Source organism: Lissotriton vulgaris, chromosome 3_1, assembly GCF_964263255.1.
Source record: "Lissotriton vulgaris chromosome 3_1, aLisVul1.2, whole genome shotgun sequence".
Lineage (NCBI taxonomy): Eukaryota > Metazoa > Chordata > Amphibia > Caudata > Salamandridae > Lissotriton > Lissotriton vulgaris.
The window spans coordinates 86,923,771-86,949,183 of record NC_141689.1 but is presented as its reverse complement, the minus strand read 5'-3'; the positions used below and the strand labels follow the sequence as shown (position 1 = coordinate 86,949,183).

At 49.7% G+C, this 25,413-nt stretch overlaps 1 protein-coding gene across 3 annotated transcripts in view; it reads right to left on the bottom strand.

Moving 5' to 3' along the window:
* The window catches only part of LOC147726003 (uncharacterized), a 618,497-nt gene that overhangs the window by 332,493 nt on the left and 260,591 nt on the right, over positions 1–25,413 (bottom strand). The window contains exon 5 of one of the 3 annotated variants that reach the window (XM_086960122.1): positions 1,745–3,064. The exons of the other annotated variants lie outside the window; for them this stretch is intronic. Within the exon in view, the coding sequence (XP_086816248.1) occupies positions 2,376–3,064 (689 nt within the window). The 3' untranslated portion in view covers positions 1,745–2,375. Of the gene's footprint in view, positions 1–1,744; positions 3,065–25,413 lie in introns of those variants that run through there. 3 annotated transcript variants of the gene reach the window in all.

Below are 25,413 nucleotides of genomic sequence, written 5' to 3'. Positions count from 1 at the left end.
AAGTCTGCAACTCTGAAGTGTCCGCCACAAGAGACTTCGCCACTATCTCCACTTCTTTGACTGTGTCCGGGATCTTGTGTAGATCCGCTCGCAGCAGGGTGACGTCCGCAGATACAGAGCCCACCGTCGCCTGCACGTTAGCCAGCGCCTTCATCACGTCCTCCAGGGTGATCTTTTTGGACCACTCATCCTCTGCAGGTTTAGTTTGCGAGTGGCCAGGGGAGGACCCTTTTTCATAGGCATATTTCTCTAATTTCGCCTGAGTGGCGGTGTGTCTCGGTCCCCTGCCCGCCATGGCCTCCCGATCCTGTAGCACCACGTGGCTGTTTGTATGTCCAGTGGGGGGAGGGGGTGGGGAGAGTCCCAGACAAAAGCAGGAGGATCAATGCAGCGCGTGGGGCCCAATAACCCTCAGCCGTGGGGAGCACACTTCGTTTTAGTGTGCCAGTGTGAGTGTCAATTGCACACAGGGGAAGGCATGGGCCTGCAACGCTGTGCAATAGCGCCCCACCACTCAGGTCCCAGCTTCAGTGCACTGCGGGGTGGTGATATGCGAGGGGCAGGGCCTCCTGCCAAAGTGTGCCCTCCGGGCGAGCGCCGGCGTCAGCTGGTGTCCACAGCGGGGATCTGGGGGGGGACGGGAGGGGGGGTGGAGACTCGCCTTCCCTGCAGAGTCCTCCTGTCAAGGCCCCGTAGCTGGTCTGATAGAGCCCCAGCCTCACCTCCTCCACAACCCCCGGCACCGACACGGTCAGCGGCCCGATCCGCCACTCAGCGTCACCCAATATCGGGTGGGGGCAGGCAGCCTCACCTCTTGTAGTCTGTAGCGATGCACACCGGGTCGCTAGATGAGCGCTCGCCGGCGCCGAAGGGCTCAACCTGAGTATTGCGTCACCCGCGCCGGAGAAGGCACCAGACCCGCACTTCTGGATGGCGGATGGCGGCCAGTCCACTACGGCAGTCCCCGGTCTTGGTAGCGCCGCTAGGCCTCAGGTCGCCAGATGGTCCCACAGGGCAAGATCAAGCCCGAAGCAAACAGGAAACATATCGGGCCGTGCCCCCGCGCACTCCGGTATCAGGGCCGTTGTAGAGTCGGATCAGAGGTCGGATTTAGTGGAAGGGGCGACTGGGTTCCCGGAGCTCACAGGCTAAGCGGCCATCTTGCGCGGCCGGTAGCCACGCCCCCACGTTTCTCTCTTTTAGTGGAAGCTTAGCACCAGTGGAGTAGTGTGGCTCACTGGTTAGAGGCGGCAGACCCGAGAGCAGAGGACGGCCCGGGACCAGGGTTCGATTCCCGGCGCGGCAGGTTTCTGGGCCAGGGTCAGCAGACTCGATAATTCTCTCGCCTCGGTGCCCACTTTGATCAGCGATCACACTCGGCAACTCTGGGCATTAGCTTGCCTCATCTTCACTAACGGCCCCAACAGACCGCCGGAGATGCCTGGTCTCACCCTGGAGATACCCATTAAGGGACCATCTCTCAGGGAAGCCAGGAAGGGTTTCGCAGCGGTCGAAGTGCCTTGGGACTCTCCGGGTAAGTAGTGCGCTATATAAATGCCTATACATACATTACCCAAATACAGCAATAAGTAACTGAGCAAAAGTTACTAAATAGCAGCAGGCTGTAGAGTTTCCAGCCATCTTCACGGCACAAGAAGTCCCCTAACAAGAGAGGGCCCCCCCAAAGAGACGGCACCCCCCATTAACCCCAGAGGCATAGAATAACGCTGAAGCCAACTCTGTCTTGGATTAGGGGTCGGAAAAACCCTGGCCGTATTTTATTAAAATGACAAACATTGAATACATTTTTATACATTTACAAAACGCAGAAATCCCACCAAATAGGCCCGAACCGTAATACACAAACTCATTCTGTAAACAATGTATTTACATTTTCTTATGAAATGCTAACCTTAACTAAATGCCTAATACTTTGCCACTCCTAACCTAAAACTAAATTATGTACATTTCTGGTTTCTGCGCATCTCGAATGAGCCTACGGCTAAGGTCATGACTGGTCCAACTAAAATGCTAGGTAGACCCCTCTCCCTGGAGTGACATTGAGCAGGAGGCACTGTTGCCCAGAAAGGTTACCTCCCCAGGCACCCCCTACACCCTCAAATACTATCCCCAAGGGGCTGCGCTGTTATGCCAACTTGGCGCCTGTGCGGGGATTTACCCAAAAGGCCAACTGGAAGACGAACTTTCCTAACCCCGGCACCCTCCAGCCTACCTGCCTTAAAACGCCTCCTGGGGTTCCACGTGAGACTACAATCCTCCCCCAGGCATAACACATTACCAAACGTTGATGCCTAGTAAGGACAGTAAAATGCCCCAGCAATCATGACCTTATCGCCACAGGCCAGCATAGTTAACTAATTATCTGCCGTTCCGTCATGTCCTAAAATCTGTCTTGTGCACCGTACCAACCATGCCAAAATATCCCCAGCGAAAATGTCATTGCCCTCTTTCGACAGGTGAACCCCATCCGGCAAATAATAACTTGATCTCTGTACCCTGATGCATTCATGTGAAATGGTTTGGAGTTTTGAGGACTGACAAAGCTTGTCCAATTTATTATTCATTCTTTTGGCAGAGTGATTCAATCCCTCGACTGACTCACCTCCCTGCCATTGAGACCTGGGGATGATGTGTGACCATGCTAATACTGCCCGTGGGAACTTCTCCGCCAACCATCCCATCTCAGTGACCACTGCATCACCAACGTACTTCCGACCCAAATGCACCAAGTCGTCTCCCCCCAGATGCACTATCACGGCTGCAGGTGGTGCATGAGTCCCAGCCAGGAGAGATTCCAACAAGCTCCGCAACTGTTCCAGACGCAAACCATCTTGTCCATACAAAGACACATTGAAACCAGCCCGACGTGCCCATTCAGCATAACGTTCTGCAAAAAAATGGTCTTTCAATCTGCTCACATAAGAGTGACCAACTACCCAAACTTCACTCAAACTTGGCCCCCAGGCAGGGACCGGGACTGGACGAGGCTCTGGTGATCGTTGCACGACGGCGAGCTTCCTTTCTGGGGCACAGGGCAAGAAAACTGTGGGAGACCAAAAATAAAATAAACACAGTCATTAGTCATAACTCAAAGCATGTGTAAACGTACATATCACTTATAACAATCAGAAGACCAACGACCAATCAAGAGCATTGCTTGCCCTGAAAGGCCTCTATCCGTGGCCGACCCAATCCTGAAAGAAAGGGTACCAAACCTTGATGACTAGCCCACAGCCCCCCACCGCTAAGCCCAGCACCCTGCTAAACTGGAATATGGTCAGAGGGTGCCATCCTCATGAATCAGAAGTGGGCCCTCCCCCCACTCCTTGCTGCCTGTATTCCAAGAAAGTCTTGAGGTAGCCCACCGGACAGCAAGAGCTTCCCAGTGCCTTCAGAAGTATAATATGATCCCCTCCCAACATTTTGGTCTATTTTGGATCTGGGATCGATAGCGAGAGCAAGCTCCCTTGTAGCGCGATATGCACAAACTGTAGAGCCCCTGTGTCAGTCCTGTTTGTTACGCGCAACCAGTTATCCCCCCCTAAAGGTCCCATAAAATGCCAGTGTAAAAGCCACCTTGAAGAGGCAAACCTAAGGTAGATCCATACATTTATCACCATCTCTAGGATTACATTTTGTTTAATATTGTTCTTGTGTAATAGCAGGGAAACTTGAAGGCATATTTATTTATATTAAAAAGGTGCAATAGTTCAGCTACAACATTATATTTGGTACTATTCTACAGAAGCGCTGCAGAAGACAATTTGGTCCACTGAAATGTAAACACTCGCGTCTGCTATCTGCTACTCAAAACTCCAAATCAGAGCAGGCAACTCTGCATTCTATTCATTTGGGGTTGTCGTATTTTTATCTTATTTTATTTTGTTTGCTAAAGTACACAGAGATTAGAAGAGTAATTAAATACTTATTTCCCTTAGAGCTTTGACAAGGACATTCTCTGCCTTTTCCAGGAGCAGTTAAATGTGTTTCTTCTTTGCCACTATGCAACCACACAAATGGCCAAATAGCTGATGCCGATTCACAATTAATTTGAAAAAAAAACGTCTCCGTAAGTCAGGAGACAGGCAGTAAAGGCTACAAAAAGAAGGTAGCAAGCCTCACCTGGCAGCAGTGTATTAAGGGGAGCTATTTTTGGTTCATTAAAATGAGCGATCACGCACTAGTGGTCCGTGACCAGTTCTTTGTCTGGATAACCTTGATCCAGCTTTTGCCCATGACCAGGATTATGATGCATCAACCGTCTTGTTATTGTGCCACTAACTTTACCAAGAAGTGGGTTACACTATGGTAACATCACTCAGTGCTTTATGTTATCTTGGATGTCAGAGAAACGACCTTTTAAACCAGCTGGCTTCATTGCCAAGCTTGTTTCCTTAGTATTGTGACAGCGGAGGTTCCTAAGTATTGAGGACTCCCCAAGGCTTTATGCAGCTCGGTTTCATGTAAGATGAGCGAGTGAGTGAATACTCCCACTCAGACGCACACAACTAGCGGCAGGCTGAAACACAAAGTAAATAATATATAAAAAACAACATGTAATCTTTATGACAGGGATTACACTGCCACTCACAAAGGTAAACAAAAGTTAGCTCAGGATCTGCAACACTGCATGTTCTTCTCTTCGCTCAAGTTTGACTTGCAACTGTGGGGAGGGGGCGGTGTATTCGCCAGAGCACTTCCACCACATAATCTGGAAGCATAAATCACCCCGCCCTCCCTCTCCCCGTTGTTCGGCTCCCATTTCCTGTAAAGTTCAATTCACAGTTTCTGTATTTTGTGGTCGGCTTTACATAGTGCATTACACAGTGAGTTACAGCCCTCAGTGCATGACAGGTGACACTGTTTCAAGCTGTTTTCAAACTTTCAAGCTTTATTACAAATCACAAAAAAGATGTTAATATTTCACTTCTGTTTTTGGATTTTCGTCACAATAAAAAACACTGAATATAATCTTCACAAAAGTTATTTACAAAAGTTTAAGCTATTGCCATTACAAATTAAATAAATTATTTAACAATTAATTTAACCAAAAAAATAAAAGCCATTGTTATTTGTAATATTAATACATCTAAGTCACGTAAATAAAAAAACATGTTGCATTTCAAATGCTATAGGTGTCACATTTGTGAAAGTTATAACTATTGGCATTGTAAATGACAGAGCTATTAATTTAGCTATTTTAACAAACTCATAAATAAAATAAAATAAATTATAAGACCAATAGCTCAAACTTTCCTAATGTGAGACCTATTGCATTTCCAATGCTTGTTATACTTGTTAATACTGTCCGGGCATAAGTTGCATTTCAGTTTAACACCAACACATAGCAATAAGCAACAGAAAGGAGAGCAGTGAACCTTTGTAAAGGACCTTCACTACAGAGTAGCATGTATTGCTACTATTTTACTAATTGTTTTACTGTTTGGGGTAGAAGCACATTTTTTTGGTTAAAATCTTCAGATTATGCGGCAGATGTTGTGGCAACTATGGCAGATCCATTATTTATGTGAAATGGAATCACATAATTCAGGGATCATGACCAGCTTCGACGATAACCTTGCAACCGCCGAACAACTCCACTTCCAGATCCACACCGACCCCAGGACCACACTTAGAGGCACCCTCATCTACTGACCACCAGGAACCCGTAAACAATTCTGCAAAGACATCACTGACTTCATGTAACGGGGTGGGGGCGCCTAACTCGCATGAATGGTGGAACCCTCGCCCTGCTGACCCTCCGCCGACTCCTTCTTTTCAGTCAGGTCGGTGGGGTGATGAGCGACGCGATCCGGAAGACTGCGACAGCAACAGCGGCTCCTTTAACTGGGCGTTCGTCAGAGAGGAGGAAGACACACCCTCGATGGACGTCAGAGCCACCCGATTGGACAAAAGCAGGGAAGTGACGTTCGTTGGGTGTGCAAGCACCCTGGAGGAGGAGAGACAGGCGGAAGCAAGAGGAACGGAGAACGGAGACGGGACCGAAGAAAGCGTGGAGGAAGCCAGCCCGGAGGAACATCACGGAGTAGGCGGAGAAGCGGAAGGTGAAGGGAAGCCAGGAGGCCAACGACCCTGCGGACCGCCGTGCCACGCTCCAGAGGGAGGAGTGTGGCTGTCACAGGTACGGCGGCGTTGGGCAGCTTGGTTGGGGAGGCGAAGTGAACGAGTGTAACATAGTGTGAATAGCCCCTGTTTGTTCCTACCCTGTGTTGTTCTCCCGACCCCTCCACTTCCCTCTCCCTCCCTATACCTACCTTTTACCCCACCTCACGGGCACCACCATAGTACTGTAAATAATCTGAGACACGAGACACTGGGTTTCCCACACGTACCCCGGTCCCACTGGTGCAAACCCCATAGGGGACAAGACACTAACGGCTCCCTTTCTGTTGGTTTCCTTTTATGCTCCCGAGCCTGAGGCAGCTGAGAAAACACCTCTTCGAGGAGACACCGGGGAGAACAGACATTCACCACCCGTTTAAGGAGACCAGAACACCAGCGCCACGGACCCCAGCGTGTTCGCCCGAGAGAGACTAACTCTTAGAAATAGAAAGACGTTGATGTCCAAACCTGCAAGAGCGATAAAAATAAAGCCCTCTTTAACCCCATTACTTGGTGTCACGGTCGTCCCTACTCCCACGCCTACACTTCATCAGCCCACATGCCCTCACCTCCGAGAACTACATTCTACTGGGAGACCTCAACTTCCAGCTGGAAAAGAAAAACGACAGCAATACCACCACCCTTCTGGACAACCTGACCAATCTCGGACTCAAACAACTTGTTGACACCCCCACCCATGTAGCCGGACATACGCTCAACCCAATCTTCACCTCCAGCAAGCACATCTCCTTCGATCACACCACAGCTCTCCATTGGACGGACCACAGCTGTGTTCACTTCAGCTACAAAACTACCTCGACCCACAACCCCCCACAACCTATTCCACGAAGAAACTGGAACAAAATCACCACCGACCAACTCCTCACATCGCTCAACCAAAACCCTCCCGCCCTCTCATCGGACCCAAACCAAGCTGCCAATAAACTCAAACAATGGATCACTCACAGCGTTGACGAATTAGCACCCTTGAAAAACCACCAAACCAAACAGGGTAGCAAAAAGGCCCCCTGGTTCAATGATGACCTTAAGAAATCCAAGAAACTATGCCGTACTCTCGAGAAAACATGAAGAAAAAACCAACCACTGACAACCTGACCACCTTCAAGACAGCCACCCACAAACACCACCAATTGATCCGATCCACCAAAAAATCAGCATTCAAGGATCGACTCGCCAACAACGCCCATAACAGCAAGGAACTATTCAACATCGTCAAAGAATTTACCAACCCCACCGCAGCCTCAAACGACATTACTCCCTCCCAAGACTAGCGACCGCTATGTATCGTTCCAACGACCCTTATGGTGTTTGGTTGTAAGTCAACCTATAGACCAGCTATCCTAGTAGCGTGGATACGAGCAGTCTAAGGCTAAAGACTCGAGAGGGCGTGTTAAGCCAGCTGTTTACCACACATGTACCCCTTGAACACCCAGTGAAAGGACACCACACAAGTGTTATGAAAATAAACAGGATATTTATTAAGAATCACAACAGCCCTGTACTCTTTATGAGGACAGGGTACTAAGCACAAACCAAATCTCTTTAGCAAATACTTCAAGTGCACAATTAAAACAAGTGTCCGGGGACACGGAAAGGTTAAGGTCTCGGGCGGACCCGATAAGGCAAGTCGGAAGCGAGGGACTCGGGACCCTAGAGTAAGGAGGCTATGCAGGCACCGAAATGCCGAGTTACCTAGCCACGAGGGCTGCGGCTGCACAAGTCTTACAGGCGTCGGGGTCTTCGCTGACGAGCCAGGAGCCGGAAGAAAGGAGTTGCTGGCCGGCGACCAGTGCTGTATAGTTCGTAGAGATCCAAGCCTGGATCGGAGATTGATGAAACCTGAAAGCAGAGGGGACCAAGTTCGTACTACTAGCCAGTAGTCAGAGGGTACCAGGAAGGCACCGGTTGGCCGTCACCTCGACCAGGTGAGTGGGCGACGCTAGGCTCTGCAGTCTCACGGACCAGGAGGCGTTGTCGGCGACCACGGTGGAGGTGCGAGCTGTTCCACGAAGGATGATGCTGTCGGCGTCGCTGGGCCCAGGATGGGGCAACAAGCCTTGGCAGGTCTCAGGACCACGTGGTGGGCCTAAGATGGCGTCTTGAGTGGACCAGGAGGGTCCGGGGTGCTTCTCGCAAAGATGGAAGCAAGGGCCAGTCTGGAGCAACCAGACCAGCAGTGATGATTCTCGAATGTCGTCACAGAAGGGCACAAGCCAGCGGCGAGTGACCAGACAACGTGCTGAGCAGCGAGCAGAAGGGCCCCACGCAGATCGTGGAGATGCTGGGAGACTGCACTTCGGTGCTAGAGCGGCTCAGGATCGGGGCTTCTCGGACCCCAGAGCACTCACCAGAGAGTTACCTCGATGGTCGTGCTGGTTTTTAAGAGTGTGCAGGTTCTGATGATGGCCGGTCCCTCGAGGTCTCGTCGCACCCATAGATCACAGCTGAGCTGGTGATGTGGGTAGAGGTCAGAGGTGCCAGGGAAGCCGGTTCTCGTCGAGCTGGGCCGTCGGATCCTTGAGGAAGGACTTGCAGCAAACCGCAGAGTTCTTAGTTGGTGCCCGCTGACGCAGGGTGACTACTCCTTAGCCACAAGGGAGAAATCTTGAGAAGAGTCTTGAGTGTCCTTTCGTAGAAAGTAGTTCTTGATTCAAAGATGATCTAATTTGGAAGGGTCCCCGCTCCGGTCTTTATCCTAAAGAAAGGGGTGGGTACATGACTAGGTCCTGCCCTAAGGGCGGGACCCGGAAGGGGGGTAGTTACGCCCCTCTCCCCTGCCGGACTTTCCCCAGGCCAGGGCTGTCGCCCCTGGAACTGGTTCTAACCGGCAGATGCGTAGTGAGCACCGGGGTGCCACTCCGCAGTCACCTTCTCGCCAAAGCCCTACCTACCCAGAATACACAAACCCTGTCTGGGACGGTGCGAACAGCGCCCTCGACAGGAAACCCTTTGTCCAAGTGCTCCTCGCTGGAAGGACTCCCAGCAGCAGGAGGTCAGACTCGTGTCTGTGGTGGCAGCATCCATTTTGTGGAGCTGAGGCTTCAGTTAACTTTAACCGGGGTTCACAGTTACGTACATGTCGTGTCCCTCTAGAAGGGTGGGATGCTAACCTCATCGCCAGAGTTGGTGAGAGGGCAGCACCCCGATTCGTATGACACCTTACTCGACATGCCTTGATAACGCGACACCGGAGTTACCGATATGGTACGCGTTATCATGGAACAGCTATTGGGTCTTGATTCCGCAAGCTGCAACCAGGCTCGGCTCGGGCCTGAACCTAGCTCACACGAGCCCACGCACTCTGCCCTCAGGATTGTTAAGGCCTGCCATAGGAGTGACTGATAGGAACTCGGGTGTCCATTGTATGGTTAGATATAGAGTTACTATACCTAAAGCGAAGGGTGGTTACACGTCTTCGCCCCAGCTGTCGTGCAGCCAGTTGTGTCAAATTTAGGAGGCCAGCCAGGGGTGGCATAATACATGCTTCAGCCCCTGGCGGCCCTGGGTACACCTATGCCCTGCGTTACGGGGTCTGATAAGGTGGCCCAGTACCAATTGGTAAATGCACCTAGGGTACATATCGTAATTTAGAAAGAGAACAGCCAGGCTGTGGGTCTGATTAGCGGGCCCACAGCCAGAGAAAGTCGTAAACCAGTGAAACAAAAGCAAAAAATCTGGGTGATCATAGGATTGCAGACCCTACTCTCCTACATGACCCCCCCCAAACGTCGGAACAATTAGCTAACCTTGACCAGGTGAGTCTTCTTGTTCTAAGTGGAAATATCTGGAGAGCCCATCGGCATTGCCATGATCAGTACCAGGTCTATGTTCCACTGTAAAGTCCATCCCCTGTAGGGAAATGGACCACCTAAGCAGTTTGGGGTTTTCACCCTTCATCTGATTTAGCCACAAGAGGGGCTTATGGTCGGTCTGAATCTTGAAGTGAGTGCCAAACAAGTATGGCCTCAGCTTCTTCAGGGCCCAAACCACAGCAAAGGCCTCCCTCTCAATAGCTGACCAATTCTTCTCTCTAGGGGTCAGCCTTCTGCTTATAAAAGCAATGGGCTGGTCTTGACCATCAAAATTCAGTTGAGAAAGAACAGCTCCCACACCCAACTCAGAAGCATCTGTTTGGACAATGAATGGTTTGGAGTAGTCCGGACTCTTGAGGATAGGCGCCGTGCACATGGCCTGCTTTAGGTCATCGAATGCTTTTTGACAGCTCGCTGTCCACTGAACCTTTTTTGGCATTTTCTTACTTGTCAGTTCGTTTAATGGTGTCACGATGGAACCATAGTTCCTGACAAACTTCAGGTAGTATCCAGTCAGGCCCAAGAAAGCTCGAACCTGAGTCTGGGTGGTTGGAGGAGCCCAGTCCCTGATTGACTGTATCTTGCTCTCCAGTGGCTGAACCTGACCTCCACCTACAAGGTGGCCCAGGTATACAACCTGTGTCTGCCCTATCTGGCACTTGGTGGCCTTGATAGTGAGACCTGCTGCTTGCAGTGCCTCTAACGTCTTCCGCAGGTGGACCAGGTGATCCTCCCAGGTGGAGCTAAAGACAGCGATATCGTCAAGATACGCCGCACAGAAGTCATCCAGCCCAGTAAGGACTTGATTCACCAACCGTTGGAAGGTGGCAGGTGCATTTTTCAGACCGAAGGGCATCACCACGAACTGATAATGCCCACCAGGGGTTGAAAATGCGGTTTTAGGCTTGGCGTCCTCAGCTAACCTGATTTGCCAATACCCAGCTGTCAGGTCAAACGTACTTAGGTAGTTGGCAGAAGCCAATCTATCGATAAGCTCGTCTGCCCTTGGTATTGGGTGGGCGTCAGTCTTAGTGACTGCATTGAGACCCCTGTAGTCTACGCAAAACCTCATCTCTCTCTTACCACCCTGGGTGTGAGGTTTCGGCACTAGAACTACGGGACTAGCCCAAGGGCTATCCGAGGGTTCAATGACTCCCAGCTCCAACATTTTCTGCACTTCACTCTTGATGCAGTCTCTAACGTGATCAGGCTGCCTGTAGATTTTACTCTTCACGGGCAGGCTGTCACCAGTGTCAACCTCATGGGTGCACCGATCGGTCTGGCTGGGTGTTAGAGAAAACATATGTCTGAAAGACTGAAGAACCTGTTTACAGTCTCTCTGTTGATGTTCGGAGAGGCTGCCACAAAAGACAACACCATCTACCGATCCATCGTCAGGATTCTGAGTGAGCAGGTCGGGGAGAGGGTCACTCTCCTCCTCCTGTCCCTCATCTAGGGCCATGAGCAAACTCATGTCCTTCCTGTCGACATATGCTTTTAGCCTATTGACATGAAGCACCCTGTGGGGGCTCCGGGGAGTTCCCAGGTCGACCAAGTAGGTGACCTCTCCCTTTTTCTCCAGGATGGTGTAGGGCCCGGACCATTTGTCCTTGAGTGCTGCTGGGGCCACTGGCTCCAACACCCACACCTTCTGTCCGGGCTGGTAAACAGTCAAGACAGCCTTTTGGTCATGCCAAGCTTTTTGGAGTTCTTGGCTGGCCTTAAGGTTTTCAGATGCCTTTTCCATGTATTCAGCCATCCGCGAGCGGAGGCCGAGCACATAGTCCACTATGTTGGCTGCAGGCTTTTTGAGAGGTCTCTCCCATCCTTCCTTCACCAAACACAGGGGTCCCCTTACAGGATGCCCGTACAAAAGTTCAAAAGGGCTGTAGCCAACCCCCTTCTGTGGGACTTCTCTGTAGGCGAACAAGAGGCAGGGGATCAGGACGTCCCATCTACGCCGAAGCTTTTCCGGTAGTCCATGAATCATCCCTTTTAGGGTCCTGTTGAATCTCTCAACAAGCCCATTGCATTGTGGATGATAGGGTGTAGTGAACTTGTAGTTAACACCACATTCCTTCCACATAGCAGTTAAGTAGCTCGACATAAAGTTTGCACCTCTGTCGGAGACGACCTCCTTAGGGAAGCCCACTCTGGAGAACACTCCAACTAGGGCTCTTGCCACAACAGGTGCTGTAGTGGTCCTAAGGGGAATAGCTTCAGGATACCTGGTGGCATGATCCACTACCACCAGTATAAACTTGTGCCCTGATGCTGTAGGTGGTTCCATGGGACCGACGATGTCGATTCCCACCCGTTCAAAGGGTACCCCCACCACAGGCATTGGTATAAGGGGGGCCTTTGTCGTGCCACCTGACTTACCACTGGCTTGGCAAGTGACACAGGAGCGGCAAAACTCCTTGGTATCTTCGTTCATGTGAGGCCAGTGAAAGTGTGAGACAAGCCTGTCCCACGTTTTCGTCTGGCCCAAGTGACCTGCTAAGGGAATCTCGTGGGCCAAGGTAAGTAGGAAACCACGCTGAGACAAGGGTACAACCAGCCTCCTGGTCATGCCAGGCTTGGGGTCTCTTGACTCAGTGTACAGGAGTCCATCTTCCCAGTATACCTTGTGGGTACCTGTGGCGTTCCCAGCAGCCTCAGCAGCAGCCTGCTGTCTGAGGGGTTCAAGAGAAGGGCAGTCTAACTGATCCTTCCCCAGGTCTTCCCTTGAGGGTCCCCCTGAACCCAAGAATTCAACTTGATCAAGTTCGAATTCCCTAGGCTCAGTTTCCCGCAATTCCTGTAGGTCAGCCTCCTCTGAGACTTGATCCTCGACCTGGGGCAAGGGGGAAGGCGCAGCCTTAACCCTACTGCTCTTTCTTGGGAGGTGTCTGGTCCGTTGTTCCAGGATCCAGCACCTGCTCAGTGGGGCATTTCCTGACCTGTGACCTAGTCACAGCGAACACATGTGCTGGCAAACCTAACATTTCCATGTGAGTCCGGTGCTCCACTTCTGACCATTGTGACGACTCCAAATCATTGCCCAACAAACAATCCACTGGGAGGTCTGGACTAACTACAACCTTCTTTTGGCCAGTTACCCCTCCCCAGGAGAAAGCTACAATTGCCATACTGTGATTGGTAGTGACATTGCTTGCATTGGTCACCAGGAATTCTGTACCTGGCATGATCTGTCCAGGGTCCACAAAGTTAGGCGTCACCATGGTGACGCTGGCACAAGTGTCCCTATAGGCCTGAGCCATCTTTCCATTTATGAAAGGCGTCTGTCGGTATTTGCCCAAAGTATTGGGGCTTACGTCAGGGGATACGTCCGCGTCCCCTGTACTGACAAGGACAGCCTGAGTGAGTGTGCCAACTAAGTTGTCACGCCCCTCAGAACCCAGGGTTAACCCTACTAAACCCTTGGGAGGCGCACTACCACTGCTGACTGTACTAGGGGGCACAGGTGCCTTAGGGGCTGCAGTGGCAGGAGTCTGCCCTCCTCCTTTCTTGGTGCACTCACTAAACCAGTGAGATTTACTTTTACAGTACTGGCACCATCTTTTGGATTGGCCTTCTTTCTTCTTTTGGGGAGCCTGACCCCCACCCTCTTTGGGTTGTTGGGGACCTGTCGAAGACTTCTGGTCACTTTGTTCCCCTTTAGAATCTTTACCCTTCTGGTCTGCTTTCTTCTGACCACCTTGATTCTGGCCCTGGTTCTGTTTAACTCTTGTACGAACCCATCTGTCTGCCTTCTTTCCCAATTCTTGGGGAGGGGTCAGATCCGAGTCGACAAGATGCTGATGCAACAACTGGTTCTGACAATTGTTTAAAATTTGTTCTCTCATCATCAAATTATACAATCCTTGATAATCAGTAACCTTACTGCCCAGCAACCAGCCCTCAAAAGCCTTAGTGGCACAATCGACAAAATCAGACCAATCTTGAGACTGCGTTTTCTGGGTATCCCTGAACAGCACCCTGTACTGCTCAGTGGTTAGGCCGAACCCTTCAACGAGTGTATTTTTCAAGATTTGGTAATTGTTAGCATCCTCCACCCTTGTGGTGAGGAGCTTGTCTCTTCCTTTTCCTTCAAAGGAGAGCCACAAGATAGCTGCCCACTGACTCTGGGGAACACCCTGCACAGTGCAGGCCCTCTCCAAAGCAGTAATCCATTTGTGGATGTCGTCCCCTTGTTTAAAGGGGGGCACTATCTTACCAAGGTGTTTCGTATCGAAACTCTTTTCCCTATTACTAGGTACATTGCTGCCACCAGTGGGGACTGCCCCACTTAACTGTTGCTCTCTAGCAAAGGCAAGCCTCTCTTTGGCCAGGGCAAGTTCTTCCCTTTCAATCCTCAGATTGGCTGCCCTTTCCTTAGCTTCGTACACTCTCCTCTGAGGGGACGTCATCCCTCTCTGAGACGAGTTGTGAGAGCCATTGGTTTGAAGGGATCTGCCAGAACCTCTTGACAGAGATCTGGCTCGTCCATTCCCAATGTTAAGCTGACCTGATAGTGGCCCCAGGGGTCCCCCAGTACCGCTATCATGCTTGCTTAAGTTGGACCTGCTTAGTCTGACGACTTCTACCTGTCCCTTATCTGCCTCATCCCCAGAGAGATCCTCATCCTCATCCTCCTCCACATCTTCGTTCTCAGTTGCGAGGTGGATGAGGTCAGGATCGTCCCGGGTTCCCTCGAGGGGAGGCATGTCTCCTTCTGGATTAGAAGAGCTACGAAGTTTCTCAGCTCTCCTGGCATCATAAGTCTCCAAGAGACCAATCAGAAAGGACGTTGTGGGGTTAGACCCCTGCTGAATCTTCCTGGAGTGACACAGTCGTCTTAACTCCTTGAAGCTCAGCACAGTATATCCTGAAGGGATGACCTGTGGAGGGTCAACTGACACAAGGGGAGACCCAGAGTTTCCTCCTTTGTCCGACATACTGTTTCTAGTGTGGTGTAAGTGATGCACCTACCTACACTACGTGTTTACCTACTGTACCCTTGCTAAGAGTTGTAGCCAAGGTGTGCTAAGCCTTGAGGAGCTACAACAGCTGGTTCAGTAGAACTCAGAGTATTCTAAGCTTTAGTTATATGTACTAACAGTACTTGTGCGATCTTTCAACAAGATATTCTTAGGATACGTGTGGTAAAACAACAGCAAGCTCAAATCCCACCGCTGCCACCAATGTGAGAAGTTGGCCCGATATGCAACGTTCGCTATTCTAGCGACCGCTATGTATCGTTCCAACGACCCTTATGGTGTTTGGTTGTAAGTCAACCTATAGACCAGCTATCCTAGTAGCGTGGATACGAGCAGTCTAAGGCTAAAGACTCGAGAGGGCGTGTTAAGCCAGCTGTTTACCACACATGTACCCCTTGAACACCCAGTGAAAGGACACCACACAAGTGTTATGAAAATAAACAGGATATTTATTAAGAATCACAACAGCCCTGTACTCTTTATGAGGACAGGGTACTAAGCACAAACCAAATCTCTTTAGCAAATACTTCAAGTGCACAATTAAAACAAGTGTCCGGGGACACGGAAAGGTTAAGGTCTCGGGCGGACCCGATAAGGCAAGTCGGAAGCGAGGGACTCGGGACCCTAGAGTAAGGAGGCTATGCAGGCACCGAAATGCCGAGTTACCTAGCCACGAGGGCTGCGGCTGCACAAGTCTTACAGGCGTCGGGGTCTTCGCTGACGAGCCAGGAGCCGGAAGAAAGGAGTTGCTGGCCGGCGACCAGTGCTGTATAGTTCGTAGAGATCCAAGCCTGGATCGGAGATTGATGAAACCTGAAAGCAGAGGGGACCAAGTTCGTACTACTAGCCAGTAGTCAGAGGGTACCAGGAAGGCACCGGTTGGCCGTCACCTCGACCAGGTGAGTGGGCGACGCTAGGCTCTGCAGTCTCACGGACCAGGAGGCGTTGTCGGCGACCACGGTGGAGGTGCGAGCTGTTCCACGAAGGATGATGCTGTCGGCGTCGCTGGGCCCAGGATGGGGCAACAAGCCTTGGCAGGTCTCAGGACCACGTGGTGGGCCTAAGATGGCGTCTTGAGTGGACCAGGAGGGTCCGGGGTGCTTCTCGCAAAGATGGAAGCAAGGGCCAGTCTGGAGCAACCAGACCAGCAGTGATGATTCTCGGATGTCGTCACAGAAGGGCACAAGCCAGCGGCGAGTGACCAGACAACGTGCTGAGCAGCGAGCAGAAGGGCCCCACGCAGATCGTGGAGATGCTGGGAGACTGCACTTCGGTGCTAGAGCGGCTCAGGATCGGGGCTTCTCGGACCCCAGAGCACTCACCAGAGAGTTACCTCGATGGTCGTGCTGGTTTTTAAGAGTGTGCAGGTTCTGATGATGGCCGGTCCCTCGAGGTCTCGTCGCACCCACAGATCACAGCTGAGCTGGTGACGTGGGTAGAGGTCAGAGGTGCCAGGGAAGCCGGTTCTCGTCGAGCTGGGCCGTCGGATCCTTGAGGAAGGACTTGCAGCAAACCGCAGAGTTCTTAGTTGGTGCCCGCTGACGCAGGGTGACTACTCCTTAGCCACAAGGGAGAAATCTTGAGAAGAGTCTTGAGTGTCCTTTCGTAGAAAGTAGTTCTTGATTCAAAGATGATCTAATTTGGAAGGGTCCCCGCTCCGGTCTTTATCCTAAAGAAAGGGGTGGGTACATGACTAGGTCCTGCCCTAAGGGCGGGACCCGGAAGGGGGGTAGTTACGCCCCTCTCCCCTGCCGGACTTTCCCCAGGCCAGGGCTGTCGCCCCTGGAACTGGTTCTAACCGGCAGATGCGTAGTGAGCACCGGGGTGCCACTCCGCAGTCACCTTCTCGCCAAAGCCCTACCTACCCAGAATACACAAACCCTGTCTGGGACGGTGCGAACAGCGCCCTCGACAGGAAACCCTTTGTCCAAGTGCTCCTCGCTGGAAGGACTCCCAGCAGCAGGAGGTCAGACTCGTGTCTGTGGTGGCAGCATCCATTTTGTGGAGCTGAGGCTTCAGTTAACTTTAACCGGGGTTCACAGTTACGTACATGTCGTGTCCCTCTAGAAGGGTGGGATGCTAACCTCATCGCCAGAGTTGGTGAGAGGGCAGCACCCCGATTCGTATGACACCTTACTCGACATGCCTTGATAACGCGACACCGGAGTTACCGATATGGTACGCGTTATCATGGAACAGCTATTGGGTCTTGATTCCGCAAGCTGCAACCGGGCTCGGCTCGGGCCTGAACCTAGCTCACACGAGCCCACGCACTCTGCCCTCAGGATTGTTAAGGCCTGCCATAGGAGTGACTGATAGGAACTCGGGTGTCCATTGTATGGTTAGATATAGAGTTACTATACCTAAAGCGAAGGGTGGTTACACGTCTTCGCCCCAGCTGTCGTGCAGCCAGTTGTGTCAAATTTAGGAGGCCAGCCAGGGGTGGCATAATACATGCTTCAGCCCCTGGCGGCCCTGGGTACACCTATGCCCTGCGTTACGGGGTCTGATAAGGTGGCCCAGTACCAATTGGTAAATGCACCTAGGGTACATATCGTAATTTAGAAAGAGAACAGCCAGGCTGTGGGTCTGATTAGCGGGCCCACAGCCAGAGAAAGTCGTAAACCAGTGAAACAAAAGCAAAAAATCTGGGTGATCATAGGATTGCAGACCCTACTCTCCTACAAATACCACCACCCTTCTGGACAACCTGACCAATCTCGGACTCAAACAACTTGTTGACACCCCCACCCATGTAGCCGGACATACGCTCAACCCAATCTTCACCTCCAGCAAGCACATCTCCTTCGATCACACCACAGCTCTCCATTGGACGGACCACAGCTGTGTTCACTTCAGCTACAAAACTACCTCGACCCACAACCCCCCACAACCTATTCCGCGAAGAAACTGGAACAAAATCACCACCGACCAACTCCTCACATCGCTCAACCAAAACCCTCCCGCCCTCTCATCGGACCCAAACTAAGCTGCCAATAAACTCAAACAATGGATCACTCACAGCGTTGACGAATTAGCACCCTTGAAAAACCACCAAACCAAACAGGGTAGCAAAAAGGCCCCCTGGTTCAATGATGACCTTAAGAAATCCAAGAAACTATGCCGTACTCTCGAGAAAACATGAAGAAAAAACCAACCACTGACAACCTGACCACCTTCAAGACAGCCACCCACAAACACCACCAATTGATCCGATTCACCAAAAAATCAGCATTCAAGGATCGACTCGCCAACAACGCCCATAACAGCAAGGAACTATTCAACATCGTCAAAGAATTTACCAACCCCACCGCAGCCTCAAACGACATTACTCCCTCCCAAGACCTCTGCGATTCGTTATCCTCTTTCTTCTACAACAAAATCGCCGACATACATAACAGCTTTGAGAACATTTCCAAAGAACAGCCCACTCCACCCACCTCCGAACCTAAACCGCCCTCTAACAACCTTAGCGTCTGGAACCCAATCACCACTGAAGACACCATCCGCCTAATGAACTCCATCCTTCAGGTTCGCCAACCGACCCCTGTCCCCACCACATCTTCAACAAAGCAGACTCCATCATCGCACCCCATCTCCGTGATGTGATCAACTGCTCCTTCAACTCCGCTACCTTCCCAGAAAGCTGGAAACACGCTGAACTCAGCGCCCTCCTGAAGAAACCCACAGCAGACCCCTCTGAACTTAAGAACTACCGCCCCATCTCCCTCCTCCTATTCCCTGCCAAAGTCATTGAGAAAGCCGTCAATAGCCAGCTCGCCGCCTTCCTTGAATCTAACAACTCCCTCGACACCTCACAGTCCGGATTTCGAGCCAAACACAGCACCGAAACGCCCTCATTGCAGCGACAGACGACATCCGAACGCTAATGGACAATGGAGAAACAGTTGCCCTCATCCTACTCGACCTCTCCGTCGCCTTCGACACAGTCTGTCATAGCACCCTCATACAACGCCTCAGCAACATCGGCATACAAGGAAAAGCCTTGGACTGGATCATCTCATTCCTCGCCGTAAGAACCCAGAGAGTCCGACTCCCCCCATTCAAATCAGAGGCCACCGAAGTCATCTGCGGACTACCACAAGGATCATCACTTAGTCCCACCCTCTTCAACGTTTACATGCGCCCCCTCGCATCCATCGCGCGACAACAACCTCAACATCATCTCCTACGCTGACGACACCCAACTGATCCTTTCCCTCACCAAAGACCCTAACACCGCCAAAACCAATATTCACGAAGGCATGAAAGAAGTTGCTGAATGGATGAAAAACAGCCGCCTAAAACTTAACTCAGACAAAACGGAAGTCCTCATCCTAGAATCATCCCCCTCTGCTTGGGACGACTCATGGTGGCCATCGGCCCTGGGCACAGCACCTATACCCACAGACCACGCACGTAACCTAGGCTTCATCCTAGACTCCTCCCTCTCGATGACCAGACAAGTCAACGCCGTCTCATCCTCTTGCTTCAACGTACTTCGTATGCTCAAAAAAATCTTCCGTTGGATCCCCACCGAAACAAGAAAGACTGTCACCCACACAGTGGTCACCAGCCGACTGGACTATGGAAACACCCTCTACGCCAGAACCACAGCCAAATTACAGAAAAAACTCCAACGCATCCAAAACGCATCAGCCAGACTCATATTGGACATCCCTCGCCAAGCTCACATTACCGGTCACCTGAAAGACCTCCACTGGCTTCCCGTTAACAAGAGAATAACGTTCCGTCTCCTCACCCACGCTCACAAGGCCCTCTACAAACTAGGACCAGAATGCCCCAACACACGACTGTCCTTCTACACACCCACCCGCCAACTAAGATCCTCCAATCAAGCCCTTGCCGCAGTTCCGCGCATCCATAGATCCACCATGGGAGGAAGATCCTTCTCCTACCTGGCGGCCAAGACCTGGAATTCTCTCCCCTCTCACCTCCGCCTTACACAGAACATTTCCTTCAGAAAGGAACTTAAAACCTGGCTATTCGATAAATAATGCACCCCTTCCCCAAGCGCCTTGAGACCCTCTGGGTGAGTAGTGCGCTATACAAATTCCTGAACTTGAACTTAATTCCACTTCCCTGAATATAATAGTGGGGCATCAAGAAGCTGCACTAGATAAACTAGTATTGGCAAAGCCATTAGGTGTAGCCTTGGTGATGCTGTTGCAATCATTACCTCCTATATGTGGAGAGCCTAAGCATGCAAACATTAATTTAAATAAAAAAGGATTCACCATTGCATATAATTTAGCAGTATCGCTGGGGGTGGAGACCCAAAGGTATCCGAGTGCTTTACATGAGCACCAGTTGAGTTACAAACAGACACATTATTTTTTTCGTGAGGCACAGGGAGATTACGTGATTTGCCTAGAATCACAGAATGTTGAGCATCCCTGTCAAGACTTTAACCCGGTTGCCTAGCTTTGAGGTCAACCGCACTAGTCATTTGGCCACATCCTCTCCCCAATTGGTTTTGAACCCTTATTTAGTTTTAATACATATCACATGGAAGTATGATCTTTATTGATGCAATGAAAGGCTACTATTGGCCCTTAATTACTGTAACCCGGAGACCTATTTTAAACAAACACGGACTAAAAAATTGATAAAAAGTGGAAAGAAAAAAAGACTTTCCAAACTAAAGTACTTGCCCACCTGCCTGGCCCTGAAGTGCACATTTTAAGGCAAATTTGCCCATGTGATCAGGAAAAATGTTGTCACTCACAGTGCAAGATAGTTAGTTGCCTTCATGACGCTGTACCCCATGCTATTTGTTGTGGAGCATGGAAGCAGAATGTGAATGATAGCTGAACAGACCCATGGATGAAGAGGGTTGAGTAAATTCTCCATTACATGTATGCATATTTAGGTCTCGGCCTGCCAATGCGCTTGCGCATTGCTGGCTGAGATTATAGTAATTGGACAAAAGAACAGTCTACCAACGGCGGATTTGGCACAGTTCATGTGACCTACGCGCGTGCACAAACCAGCCACGTCACAAACAACCATTTGTCTGGGCCTCCCGTCACACTTCAAAGCTGCCGCTCCCTGCCCCCACATCAGACTTCAAAGCAATGCACTCCCGCCCCGCCCCCCCACAGCAATGCCAAGAGCTTGTTAATCCTCCTTGTGATAAAACCAGCCGCTGCAGCCCCCAGGGAAAGTTTGCTCGAGCTGTCTCCTTAGCTAATCCCCACCTCTCGGTCTTGTTAGTCTTCACGTCTCATCCTTTCTTCTCAGCGCCCCTCTCGTTCACCCTCCGTCTTCTTGATTTCTCTCCACTCCCGTCATATTTTTTAAATTTAACTCCTTTCTCGCATTTTATTCTCTCTTCTTTTTTCCCTTCTCTGCGTTCCTCTCACCTCGCATCTCACCCCCACCCGTACTTCTGTTCTCTTTTGCTTTCTCTTCTTACCTCACCTCATAACTCTTTCTTCCTCTTAGTCTTTCTTTCATGTATTACCTTGTTCTTCATTATCGCATATCAATGCCCCTTTCAATATGTGAGTTTAGGGAGTGCACTGTAAAAAAGACCCCATATTCATTTATGTGAAGCGCTTTTGCGCTTCATTTCACTTACATAAACAAATGTGGGGCTATCTCGGCGCCCTTCTACTCTGGCGCTGCCTTTGTGCTTTAAGGATAACACTGGCCCAACGTTAACAAGGATGTAATCATGTCCGGTGGCGCTTCCCTGCACTCACATAAAAATGTTGCTCTGACGAGTGTTAACACTCCCAAGGAAACATTATCTCCCTTCATTTTTTCCACAATCTAGTGAGTGCCCTTGTTTTCAGTTCTATAAACGGCAGTCCCCTTCACGATTCAGCCGCCCATGTGGTGTCACTGCAGCCATGCTTAATTTTGGCATGAAGCAGTGGCAGCTGACAGCGTCAAGGCTTTGAGGCGCTGCACTCCTACACACACACACATTCACAAACGTGTTTTGAATTATGGCATAACAAAGCTGGCGTAACATTCTGGATGGCTTCTGAAACCCTGACGCTGCAGAGGAGGTAATCGTTTTAAAATCTGCCTTACTGTAAAAATTGCAAAGTAAAAGGTTTTTTGTTTGCATTTATTTACTTTATTAGTAGCTGTAAAGTCGTCCACCCACAGTTTTTTGTATTCATTTGTTTTATTAGCATTGGTGTCTTGTCTTGCTTTAGTCTCATAGGTTTAAATATAAAGTGTGGCATGTTATGTTATGGTAATATTTATTTATTAAGCGCTCGTACGCCCGTACGCTTCATGGCGCTGTCGGAAGGGATCATAACACAAAAATCATACTCTAAAAGTAAGCCTGCTTGAAAAGCCACGTCTTAAGAGAGTGTCTGAAGGTAAGGAGGTCTGGACTCTGCCTTACCGGCAGTGGTAGGGAATTCCAAAAGGTGGCTGCAAGATGGTCAAAGCAGCAACCACCAAGGCGTTTTTTCTTAAAAGTCGGGACGACTAAAAGAGCTTTGTGAGCAGAGCGGAGATTTAATGAGGGATTATACCTAGAGACAAGTTTTTTGATAAATTTTGGGCCTGTATTCTGTAGGGCTTTAAAGGTAATACATCCGGTTTTAAACACAATCCTCTGCACCACAGGTAGCCAATGTAGTCTTTCCAGGCCAGGCCTGATAGGCTGCCATTTCGGTTATTTACAAATAAGCCTGGCTGCTTGGTTTTGAACAAGTTGAAGTCTTTTTAACAGGCCTGCTGGAAGTCCCAGATAGAGGCATGCCGCGATAGCTGCAAAATTAAATAAAGAGAAAATAAATCTGGCGACGCCGCATTTCTTTTCAGTTTATTTACTTTTGTAGCAATCACGGCACGCTACCCTGAAGCTTTAAACATCTATAGCTAAAGCAGGCTGTGATGCAATTTCTACAAAAGTAAATACATAGGAAAACAATGTGGAGGCTGCCCTTTTTTTTTCAATTATTTAATTTTGTAGCAATTTTTTGCCAACTAAGCACCTCACACACTTCATGTGTTAACATGCTGGCTGTGCTGCTGTTATTATATTGTTTTTCAACACAGAGCCAAATGAGCTTCATGTTTTAACATGGCAGCCGACAACCAACGGTGCACAGATGGTTGGCTCTACGCTTACCACAATCTTGTTATATGGTAGAGAAGATGTCCATTGAAAGCAACTAAAAGTTGGCTATATGTGACAAGTTGAATCACAGTCTGTGAAGAAAGCTTCCACGGAAATAACAGCTAAAATTGCTTTTTTAAACTGCATTCTATTTCTTGAATAGCAGCAAAAGCAAGCTTGTCAGCACCCGGGAAAAGCTTTGAGTACACACGGTCTGAGACTTAAGGTGTTTGTAAAAAAACTCACACAATTTAGAAACTCATTTTCCGGCGTGGGACAAGAAACCACGTTTTTTGCCTTTCCATTTAATGGTGATAAGGCGAGCTCAAGGTAAGCGTTTTTAAAATTTAAATATTACCTATCCCATCGTCTGCTGAATTCCAACACCCTGACTTCACCCCGCCCGTCTCACTGCCCTGATGCTCTTACCTCTGCAGACTGCCACTTGCCTGTGTGTGTGCGCGCCTGTGTGTATGAGTCTGTACGTACGCTTGTGTGTGCCTGTGTATGTGCTTGTATGTGTATCCATGTGTGTGCTTGTGTGTGTTCCTGTGTCTGCTTGTGTGTGCTTGTGTGTGTGTATCGGAGTGTGTGCCTGCATTTGCTTGTGTGTGCTTGTGCGCCTCTGTGTATGTGTGGGTGTGTTTGTGCCTGTGTGTGTCTGTTCCACATCACTGACTCCATCCAAGAGTTCTATTCCATACCACTCTACACAGTCAAGTGATAATGCACACCGACTTATTGCTCCCATAAGGATAGATGAGGCAGTTGCCTTATGGAGTCAGCAGTAGATGGTGCCCAATAGCAAGCAAGACCTGGAGAATAGTTTAGCCAGTGGATGCCAGACTCCAGTGTCCATGTGCTGTTGTGCCCACCCTTGCACCATTCGTTGCACACAACGCTACGACCATTTACACTAGCCGCCACCACCACCAACTATAGCTGCCACCACCATAGCCGCCGCCACCACACTAGCTGCCAACACCTCCACCATAGCTGTAACAACGCCCACCATAGCCGCCGCCACCACACTAGCTGCCGCCGCCACCACACTAGCCGCCGCCACCGCCACTACACTAGCCGCCAACACCCCAACATAGCTGCAACAACGACCACCATAGCCGCCACCACCCTAGCCACCACCACCCAAGCCGCCCACACTCTACAGTCCACACTCTACCTAACGGATCACCACTACATACAATAACAGTAGTCGCAGCCAGGTGCTACATTCACTTGACTCCATATCCAGGAATTTCTACATTCAAGTAAAAAAGAAAAAAATGAATACAGGACAAACAAAAAATGCCGCCACCTGGTGTAGAAAAGGGAATGCACAGCTCTAATGCAGAGAACGGAATATATGTGTCTCTTCCTTTACTTTAACTAATGCAACACATAATCTTTCTGATCAAAAAACAAATAAAGTACTAGGGAAAAAGAACAAACGTCGCAGCGCACAAATACCAGAAAATGGAGGAAAAAATAACTGATCCTACATCTCAAACACATCCATGTAACAATCATCTAATACGACAAGCATTTGCAATGCAATAGGTATCGCATTATGAAAGTTAGAGCTATTGGTCTTGTAAATGACACATTTTTTATTTATGTGTTGGTTTTGTAAATAGATAAATTAATAGCTTTGTCATTTACAATGCCAATAGTTATAACTTTCGCAAATGTGACACCTATAGCATTTGTAATGCAACATGTTTTGTATTTACGTCACTTAGATGTAATGATATTACAAATAACAATGGCTTTTAATTTTTTTAATTAATTAATACTTAAATAAAAGTTATTGTCATTTATAATGGCAATAGCTTAAACTTTTGTAATTAACTTTTGTGAAGATTATGTTGTGTATTTTATTTTGACAAAAATACAAGAACAGAAGTGAAATATTAACCACTTTTTGTGACATTTGTAATAAAGCTTGAAACATTTAGAGAACATATTTGAACCAGTTGTTGTTCGATGGTTGTACAGAGTGATGCTGTGGTGGCGACACGTGATGCTGTGGTGGCGACACGTGATGCTGTGGTGGCGACACGTGATGCTGTGGTGGCGGCGCGATAGACAGAGTGAGGGCGACAGAGTGAGGGCGACAGAGTGAGGGCGACAGAGTGAGGGCGACAGAGTGAGGGCGACAGAGTGAGGGCGACAGAGTGAGGGCGACAGAGTGAGGGCGACAGAGTGAGGGCGACAGAGTGCTAGACAGAGAGCGATAGAGTGAGAGCGATAGACAGAGTGAGAGCGATAGACAGAGTGAGTGATAGACAGATGGAGTGATAGATAGATGGAGTGATAGATAGATGGAGTGATAGATAGATGG